This window comes from Engystomops pustulosus, chromosome 5 (genome assembly GCF_040894005.1).
Source record: "Engystomops pustulosus chromosome 5, aEngPut4.maternal, whole genome shotgun sequence".
NCBI classification, from domain to species: domain Eukaryota; kingdom Metazoa; phylum Chordata; class Amphibia; order Anura; family Leptodactylidae; genus Engystomops; species Engystomops pustulosus.
Window position 1 is genome coordinate 61,618,290 of NC_092415.1, and position 10,584 is coordinate 61,628,873.

General features: G+C 41.0%; 1 protein-coding gene across 1 annotated transcript; it reads left to right on the plus strand.

Moving 5' to 3' along the window:
- The first annotated feature begins 2,888 nt into the window (after nt 1-2,888).
- On the plus strand, nt 2,889-7,872 carry LOC140132858 (uncharacterized). Its single transcript, XM_072152190.1, has 2 exons — nt 2,889-7,479; nt 7,745-7,872. The coding sequence occupies exon 1, from the start codon at nt 2,947-2,949 to the stop codon at nt 7,174-7,176; it is 4,230 nt and encodes a 1,409-aa protein (XP_072008291.1). The 5' UTR covers nt 2,889-2,946; the 3' UTR covers nt 7,177-7,479; nt 7,745-7,872.
- Nucleotides 7,873-10,584: the final 2,712 nt, after the last annotated feature.

A 10,584-nucleotide genomic window follows, 5' to 3' on the forward strand; every position in this document is an offset into this window, starting at 1 on the left:
AATAATGACCTATGCATTTCAGACATCAGATATTTGCATCCTTACTTATGGTCAAGAAGAGCAGAGAAGAGAGTATGACTTCTCTGGGGAAAGGGGAATGGAGAGAATCAGATTTTTTTTTTGGACCAGGTGTTTCAAGTTTAAATTTTTTTTTGATCACCTTTCATTAAAACACTTTATACTAAACAAAAATGTAAAAAAAGATATTCGGTATCCCCATGTTCCAAACTAAAATAATTATCCAATGCAGTGTACATCATAATGGAATTCCAAATTGTCCATTTTCCCTATTTTGGCACGCATAAACACATAAAGAATTTGGAATCTCTGTGATTGTACTTACCCATGGAATAAAAGCAATGTGTTATTTGGATCTCACAGTAAAACCTGTTTTCAAAAAGTCCATTAGAAAATCATGCAATAAATGGTGAAAATAGGAAATATGTTTTGTACCACAGAAAACAAGCCCTCATATGGCTCTATAGGTTGAAAACTAGAAATGTGGCTTTTTGAATATAGTAAAAATAGATTTTAAAAAATGTTACTTCTTCCAAAAAATGTACCACATCTGTATACTAATGTTATGGAGTTGAAACACACATGGAACAAAAGGGGTTGTCCACTTTTCACAAATAGTTGAATGATATTGTTAGTGTAATGATATTACACAAAGTTATAGTGTAAGTTATACAATTTTCCATTACACTTTCTGTATCAATTCCTCATGGTTTTCTAGGTCTATGCTTGCTGTCATTCTATAGGAAGGTTCTACATTTATTTCAAGTGTATAACAATCTGTCCAAGCATGTTCACAAGCTGAGGAAACAAAAAGGAGGGTAAGGATCGGCACTCCAGGCTTTCTAAAACATGGTACTTCTTTATTCAAAATTCATTAAAATCCATAAAGAGGTCATAGTGCATAGTCCATAGACCTACGCGTTTCGAACATTAACATTAGTTCTTACTCATGGTCTGAGAAACATTAGCAAGGACCTGCATTTAAAAAGAGGATACAACAGGTGGAACTAACTACGTTGATTAGCACATGCGCAAAGTGGAATGGCCGAGTATGTTGATATGTAAACATGGAAACAAGGTGTTAACTATAAAAATATGTTACAATACATACGAAACATATATAAATTGCAGTGCGTGTAGTTGACAAAGTCACACAATACATTAATAGAGATACATTGTGTCTGTTTTGTTATTAAGACCGCTGGGCATGCGTGTATCTAACTGGAGGATCCACAACATTTCTCGGTTACGGAGTTTATGGGTACGATCTCCGCCTCTACTAGGGGCGGTAACTCTTTCTATGCCAGTAACCAAAAGGTTCGAGAGATCCCCGTCATGTCTTTCTAAAAAGTGTTTGGATAGACTAGATATGTTCTTGTCAGTCAACCGTATTTTGGAGCCGTCCGTCATATGTTCTGCAATCCTTTTCTTTAAAGGGCGGATTGTACTGCCCACGTAATGAAGATTACATTGTGTGCATTCCGCTAGATATACTACATATTTTGTGTTGCAGTTAATAAATGATTTTATGTTCCATTCTCTGTTAGTAATGATATTAGAAAATGTAGTAGTGTTACGCATGTGGCTGCAGCAATTACATCTGTTGCCCCCACATCTGTAAGAGCCTTTGACAGAAAGCCATGTACACTGGCCTCTGTTGTGCTGTGAGACATATGTTGAGGGGGAAACTGTGTTGCCAATTGTACGAGCCCTACGTGATATGAACTGGCATCCATTGTTCAAGATTTGTTTTAGTTTACTGTCTGCTGTCAACATAGGTAAGTATTTCTTGATTATGGTTACTGTGCTGCCCACTGGCAAATGTTATGCAGGTTAAATGATGTTCATAATTTGTCCATTATGTAACAGATGTTTGTTTGCAGGCGCCATCTAATGGCCAAAGTTAATAACTACTTACATTCTGTTTTCCCCACCCACTAGCAGCTACAAAGGATTGTGGGTAGGAGAAGGGCAGTTCCCTTCATGTCTACACAGAGAGAAGACCTATATTCATTCATCTTAACCCTTGTTGTAGTATAGCCGGTAAGGAGACTGTCTATAAGAATCTATAGCTGCTAGCAGTTATAGGACCACTCTGTATAAAGTCTCTTATATGAAGTGTAATGTATAGATCTGTAATTGCACTGTAATTGCACACATGGGCCCAACCTCATGGTCGGCCATGTTTGGTCCCAAACTGTATATGTATCAGCTTGTTTCCTGTTATATGCTAATGTAATGTATGTAACATGCTCCTGTTATATTATTGTACTATTCTAATAGATTGTACATTCCTGTTTTTCTTCAGTTTCACCCTAATCCTACATCAGTTTAATAAAGCTACGGACTTTGAACCAGTCTCATTTGTTGAACTGTAGGAAGGCGTTTAACTGCCTGTCGAGCTCCGCATAGACCCCGGGGGTACGTGAAGTGGGGGCAGGACAGTGAAACGGCTGCTTGAAACAAGCGGGAAAGATTTAGCCTACACAGAGGTCTGCTACTGTCTACGCAGTCACCTGCAAACAGTCAACACAGCAATCTCTAAACGGTCAAAGCATGTCACAAAGCCAAGCGTCTTCTATCAAGACAAGATCACGGGCCAGTTCCTCAAAAGCATCTACCACGAGCAATGCAGCCGCCATCGCCCGCGCAAAAGCGGAAGCAGCGAGGACACGGGCTACCTTTGCTGAACAAGAGATGCAGTTGAAATTACAACAGGCCTCCTTAGAAGCAGAGAGGGCACGTCAAAAGGCCTCCTTAGAAGCAGAGAGGGCACGTCAACAAGCCTCTTTAGAAGCAGAGAGGGCAAGACAACAAGCCTCCTTAGAAGCAGAGAGGGCACAAGAACAGGCTTCTCTGGACTTAGAAAGAGCACGCTTGGAAGCAACACTTGAGAAGCTGACAGTTGAGAGGGAAGCCGCAGCTGCCATGGCGGAAGCAGAAATCTTAGAGGCAGCCGCATTCTCTCACAGCGAGCCCAGCAGACACAGTAGCATGCCTGATCTGGAACAAGAACCCAAGGATACACTAGAACGCACTTCAGAATACGTCCTTCAACATCCTGTGTGTAATCCTCAGACTACACATGAAACAAAGGTTACCAACTGCGAGTCAAGTCCAAGGCATCATATTTTACGTCAAGAAGCGGACCTCAGACCACAGTTCTGCAAGCAAGAGAATGCTACGGCTCAAGTCAACTTCCTTGCCTACCAGAGAACCCAAGCTTCATCCCAGCGTCCAGGAAGTTACTACACTCCCAGACAGTGTGGCACTGTGAAACCTAAAGAAGAGACTTCTGACAGGTATGGCTACACACCACACTCTCACCAAGGCAACCATTTGCCAACCTGTCTCAGCACAAACCAAGCCACAATAGACTTTGCTAAGTTCTTTGCTCGACGTGAGCTTGTCACCAAAGGACTTGTAAAGTTCAATGATCGCCCTGAGAACTATAGGGCTTGGCGATCCTCATTCCAGAGTCTTATAAGAGACTTAGACTTGTCTTCTAGGGAAGAGCTAGATCTACTGGTGAAATGGCTTGGAGATGAATCTGCTGAGCATGCCAAGAGGATCAGAGCCATTAACATAAACTATCCAGAAACAGGCTTAAAGATGATCTGGGATAGACTCGATGAGTGTTATGGCTCAGCAGAGGTTATAGAAAATTCATTATTCAAAAGAATTGATGACTTCCCTAGAATAGCTAGTAAGGGCTACCAAAAACTTAGGGAACTAAGTGATCTGTTAACTGAACTACAGGTTGCCAAAGCAGAAGGAGATTTAATGGGACTTGCATTTCTTGACACAGCCAGAGGTGTCAACCCTATAGTGCAAAAACTTCCTCAAAACCTACAAGAGAAGTGGGTCAATCATGGTTTCAAGTACAAGGAAATCCATGATGTACAGTTTCCACCCTTCAGTGTATTTGTGGAATTTATTACTCAGCAAGCAAAAATCAGAAATGATCCCAGTTTCGATTTTACTCTATCCTGTGCCACTCCATCTGGTCTTAAACAACATAAAACTCCGGTAGCAGTTCACAAAACTAATGTTTCTTCTAAAAGTAATTCTTACAGGCCTTCAAGCTCCTCTCACCAGGATGGAAGATCCACGGACCCAAGTAAGCAGTGTCCCCTGCACAAGAAGCCACATTCCCTACTGAAATGCAGAGGCTTCAGAGAGAAGTCCATGGAGGACCGCAAAGCTTTCCTCAGGGAGAACAAAATCTGTTACAAGTGCTGCTTAGCAACATCACACTTCGCAAAGGACTGTAAGGTCAGTGTTAAATGTACAGAATGTGACAGCACAGATCACAACTCAGCTTTACACCCTGGGCCACCACCATGGGCCTCGTCTCATATAGAAAGTGGCCAGGAACAAGGTGGAGAGGAGGGAAATACTGAAACAGAGACACCAGATGTTACTTCTCAATGCACTGAGGTCTGCAAAGGACTTGTAGGTGGCAGGTCCTGCTCAAAAATCTGTCTTGTCAGAGTTTACCCAACGGGCTGCAAAGACAAAGCCTTCAAAGTATATGCCATTCTTGATGACCAAAGTAATAAATCTCTGGCTAGATCTACTTTCTTTGAGATTTTCAACATTAAGGGACCCAGCTCTCCCTACTCCCTAAAGACTTGTGCAGGCACTGTTGAGACGGCGGGGAGAAGAGCTACTGGGTACACAATAGAGTCTATAGATGGTCGCACCTGCCTGACTTTACCAACCATAATCGAGTGTAACCAGATCCCTGATAACAGGTCTGAAATCCCTACACCAGATGTTGCAAAACACCAACCCCATTTGAAGCATATAGCTCATCTCATACCAAAGTTAGATCCTCAAGCTCAGATAATTCTGCTCCTTGGAAGAGATATCTTGCAAGTTCACAAGCCTAGACATCAAATTAATGGTCCTCACAATGCTCCATTTGCCCAGAAACTTGACCTAGGGTGGGTGATTGTAGGTGATGTTTGTATAGGTGGTGTGCACAGACCCACTTCGGTGAACAATATGCTTACCAGCACATTAGAGAATGGACGCCCTTCTCTCTTTCAACCATGTTACAGTAACATCTTCATAAAAGAACTTCCACACAGCATTCCTCTACCCTGTCATATCACTAGCAACCTTTGTGACAACCATACTTGTACTAGTGACCATGACCACTTAGGATGCACAGTCTTCCAGAGAACAAAGGAAGACAATCAACTGGCAATGTCCTTTGAGGATAGACTGTTCTTAGAAATAATGGAGCAAGGAATAGTTAAAGACGAATCAAATAGCTGGATAGCACCTCTTCCCTTCAGACCCAAAAGGCAGTGTTTGCCTAACAATCGAGAACAAGTTTATAAACGCTTTGCTTCCCTTAGACGGAATCTTCAGAAAAAGCCTGATATGAAAGATCACTTCTTTACATTTATGGAAAGAGTATTTGAGAACTCCCACGCAGAGATAGCTCCAACCTTAAAGGATTCAGAGGAATGCTGGTATCTACCTATATTTGGAGTTTACCACCCAAAGAAACCAGGACAGATAAGAGTAGTATTCGACTCTAGTGCCAAATTTGAGGGTGTTTCCTTAAATGATGTCCTACTGCCAGGTCCAGACCTCAACAACCGACTCCTTGGAGTGCTTCTCAGATTTCGCAGAGACTCTGTTGCATTTATGGCTGACATCCAACAAATGTTCCACTGTTTTCTTGTTAAAGAGGAACACCGAAATTTCCTTAGGTTCTTTTGGTTCAAGGACAACAACCCCTTGGAGGAACCCATTGAGTATCGCATGCGTGTGCACATCTTTGGTAACAGCCCTTCCCCATCAGTGGCTATATATGGACTTAAACATTCAGCAAGGGAGGGTGAGAAAGAATATGGTTCAGACGTTGCACAGTTTGTCAAAAGGGACTTTTATGTGGATGACTGTTTAAAATCGCTACCTACAAATGAGTCTGCAATCAGTCTTCTTAAGAGAGCTCAAGAAATGCTTGCTAATTCAAACCTGAGACTCCATAAAATTGCCTCCAACAGCAAAACATTGATGGAAGCATTTCCCTCTCATGATTACAGCAATGACTTAAAGGACTTAAGTACTGACACTTTTCCAATGCAACGTAGTCTTGGACTGCTCTGGGACTTAAAGTCTGACACCTTTACCTTCCAAGTCAGCGAGGAAGAGAAACCCTTTACTCGGAGAGGAGTACTATCTGCTATAAACAGCTTGTATGATCCATTAGGGTTTGCAGCTCCTGTTACCATCCAAGGTAAAGCAATACTTAGAGATTTGACTCATGATGCCTCTGACTGGGATGAACAACTTCCCAATGAAAAGAAAGCACTGTGGGTAGAGTGGAAGGACTCTCTAACAAATCTCTCTCATCTTCATGTTGCACGCTCATATGCCCCTGTGCCATCTACAGAGGTTCAGCTACAAAGACTTTATGTGTTTTCTGATGCTTCTATCAAAGCCATTGCTGCTGTGGCCTATCTTAAAACAGTAGACATTAAAGGACAATGTCATATAGGATTCGTCATGGGCAAAGCAAAACTTGCACCACTCCCTGAGCACACTATACCGAGACTAGAATTTTGTGCTGTAGTATTAGCAGTTGAGCTAGCTGAGATGATCGCAACAGAGATGCATTTGGAGATCAAAGATGCTGTGTTTTACACAGACAGCAAGGTAGTCTTGGGATATATCTACAACGAAAGCCGACGCTTCTACGTGTATGTCAACAACAGGGTTCTACGAATCAGGAGGTCAACTTTGCCAAAACAGTGGAATTTTGTTCCTACTGATCAAAATCCTGCAGACCAAGCAACTAGATCTGTTGCTGCCAACCGCCTTAAAGACACTACATGGTTTACAGGTCCTGCCTTTCTATACAGCTCAGAACACGGCACTACGGATCTTGAAACATTTAAACTTGTGGATGCTGACAAGGATGCAGAAATCCGTCCCAAGGTATCGACACTACACACAGTGACTTCAGACAATTACCTTAAGTCTCACCGATTCAGCAGGTTCTCAACCTGGAAATCACTTGTTCGTGCCATCACTTTCTTAATCCACATAGCTCGTTCTTTCAAAAATATCAAGCTTGCTAATGTGAAGGATTGTAAAGGCTGGCACCTCTGCAAAAATGTTCAGACCAGTAACTGAACTAATCTTATTGCTGTCATCTGGGGACTCTTGTGGTGGCATCGATTGACGCCAGGCGGGGAGTGTGCTGCCCACTGGCAAATGTTATGCAGGTTAAATGATGTTCATAATTTGTCCATTATGTAACAGATGTTTGTTTGCAGGCGCCATCTAATGGCCAAAGTTAATAACTACTTACATTCTGTTTTCCCCACCCACTAGCAGCTACAAAGGATTGTGGGTAGGAGAAGGGCAGTTCCCTTCATGTCTACACAGAGAGAAGACCTATATTCATTCATCTTAACCCTTGTTGTAGTATAGCCGGTAAGGAGACTGTCTATAAGAATCTATAGCTGCTAGCAGTTATAGGACCACTCTGTATAAAGTCTCTTATATGAAGTGTAATGTATAGATCTGTAATTGCACTGTAATTGCACACATGGGCCCAACCTCATGGTCGGCCATGTTTGGTCCCAAACTGTATATGTATCAGCTTGTTTCCTGTTATATGCTAATGTAATGTATGTAACATGCTCCTGTTATATTATTGTACTATTCTAATAGATTGTACATTCCTGTTTTTCTTCAGTTTCACCCTAATCCTACATCAGTTTAATAAAGCTACGGACTTTGAACCAGTCTCATTTGTTGAACTGTAGGAAGGCGTTTAACTGCCTGTCGAGCTCCGCATAGACCCCGGGGGTACGTGAAGTGGGGGCAGGACAGTTACTATTTGTTCAAATTGATTACTGTATGTGGTAGAAAAAACCACCTCAGCTTGGGTATTAGATTTACATCGGCCATCAGATAGTAGGGATCGTCTCGTTTTGGTTTTGGCTATGTCTATAGCTCTTTGTATGACAGATTTTTGATATCCTCTTTCCGTCAACCTTGTAGTTATAACATCACATTCTCGAGAAAAAGATTCCTCTGTGCTGCAACTCCTGCGAGCATGAATGAATTCGCCCACTGGCAAATTCCTTACCACATGACGGGGATGACAGCTGGAAGCTTGTAACACCGAATTGCCACTGGTACTTTTACGGTATAGTTCTGTCTGTATAGATTGTATCTTTGAATTACCTATCAACATGATATCTAAATATGGAATTTTATATCTATTGATTTCATAGGTAAATGATAGGTTACAGTCGTTATCATTAATATACTGTATAAACTCGATGACGTCCTGCTCACATCCGTCCCATATGAGCAGGGCGTCATCTATATATCTTCCGTACCAGTGTATTTTACTGATGAAAGAGTTGGTACTGCTGTACAAGTAGTTGCGTTCCCACCAGGCTACATAAATGTTAGCCAATGATGGTGAAAAGCAAGACCCCATCGGGCACCCCTGGATCTGCACATAAAAGGTTTTGTTAAACGAGAAAAAATTATTAGTGAGTAGTATGTGGGTTACTGCAAGAATGTATTGTTGTAGCTCATATGAATAATCAGTAAAAAGACTCATGTGTTGTTCTAGAGCTATTAATGCTTTATCATGCGGTATATTAGTGTATAGTGAGACTATATCACACGTGATCCACAGGAAACTCTCTCTCCATTCTAATTTCTCCATGATTTGCAATACTTGTTTGGTATCTTGTATGTAGCCCGGTAAAGCTTTCACCATGGGCTGCAAGTAAGAGTCTAGCCACCCACTAAGTCGTTCCAAAAGAGAATTTACTCCAGAAATAATGGGGCGTAAAGGTGGGGGAAAAATATTTTTGTGTGTTTTAGGAAACGCATGAAAAATAGGGCACAAAGGGAAATCTGGAACCAAAAAAGAAGCCTCTTTTTCTGTGTGCAAACCCAGGGATAACCCCCACTGTATATTTGCTATTACCTTTTGTTTGATGTCATTGGTGGGGTCACTGGTTAATGTTTTGTATACCATGATATCACTTAGCATAAACATTATACATTTTTCATAGAGGCCCCTGTCCATAACAACAATAGAACCGCCTTTATCCGCCATACGGACGGTTATGTTTTCATTATTCTGAAGTTCCTTCAGTGCCCTCTCTTGTGCCTTGGACATATTGCGTTGTAAATATTGGTGTTTGTTGTTAAGTTCTTGTAGATCCCTTTCCACCAGCGTTTGAAACATGTCCATTTCATTAGTTCTAGACCCTATAGGGTAGAATTTGGTATTTTTAATGGATATTGAAGGCACATTATCTTTTTTAATTCTACTCTCGTCTGACAATTGCTGTAGATTGTATATTACACATTGGTCCCGGAAAGTATGGTCTTTAAATTCGTTATGTATATCCTGGTGGGGTGTTTCTGGAGCATTGGCTACTTGTTTTAAATCCATCAGATCTTGATTATGAAAATGTCTCTTTAGGGTCAGTAACCGTACAAATTTATTAACATCCAGCAGTGTATGGTATAAGTCAAAATTAGTGGTAGGTACAAAGTTAAGACCTTTGGCAAGAACCTGTTTTTGTTCTGTAGTGAGAACACAGGCCGATAGATTTAGTACCGTCAATTCTTCCGCTTCTTGTTGCTGTTGGAATTTGTCGCCCTGGTGTTGTATTGTGCGCTTGTGTCTTTTTCCTGCATGTCTTGTGCGTTTTTTTGATTTTGGTTTTTGGAGTTTTTTTGATGTTGTTGTGTTTTGTTGTTTTTTGTCTGATCTGACTTATGAGTTTGTCGGGTTTGATTAGTTGCAGTTGCACCCTCACTATCAGAGTCCTCTGAGACCACATCTGTTGACTCCTGTTCAGATGACGTAAAGCCCACTTTACTCGCACTCTGGGAATATTTGCGTCTATTCGTACTTCTTAGGATGGATGATGTGGCACGGTTATGTCTCCTATAGGCATGCCACGTGTACACACAATCTTTCTCATAGTCTCGCAAATCTCTGTTGAATTTATTCTGTTTAATTTGTGTTATGGCATTTTCCATGTCTGCAATATTATCCTTAAGTTTCGCATCTAGATCCTTAAATTCCGGTTTTTCTACATGCGGTTTCAGAGATTCACGTATTTTTGCAATGTCCTCCTCTATGGCTGATAACTTATCTTTCTCCATAGAGATGATGAGTTTCATTAGGTTTAAGGAACATTCCGACAATATTTGGTTCCATTGTTTGGAAAAATCATCATTGTATATTACAGTCGGAAGTTTCTTGATCCTGAGACCCCTCGGTATCATTGCTCTTTCTAAATAGGACTGTAGTGTTGTATAATCCCACCAAATTTTCACTTGGTCCGACATCTGTATCTCCAATTCCTGCATCAAAAAACGCACACTTGAATTTTCTGTTCCTTGTTTTGAAAAAATCTCCGCTGCTCGGTTTCTTCTCGTGGTATTATCCACATTTTCAAAGGCAGTGTTATTAGTATCCATAATTCCTGTTGTATCTTGTTTAAAAACACCTACGCAAATATGAAATATTCTAGAGAAAAAATTTTTTAT

What these genes read in the sequence shown, in the direction of transcription:
- LOC140132858 (XM_072152190.1), top strand. Translation starts at nt 2,947, where the DNA reads ATGGCGGAAGCAGAAATCTTAGAGGCAGCCGCATTCTCTCACAGCGAG.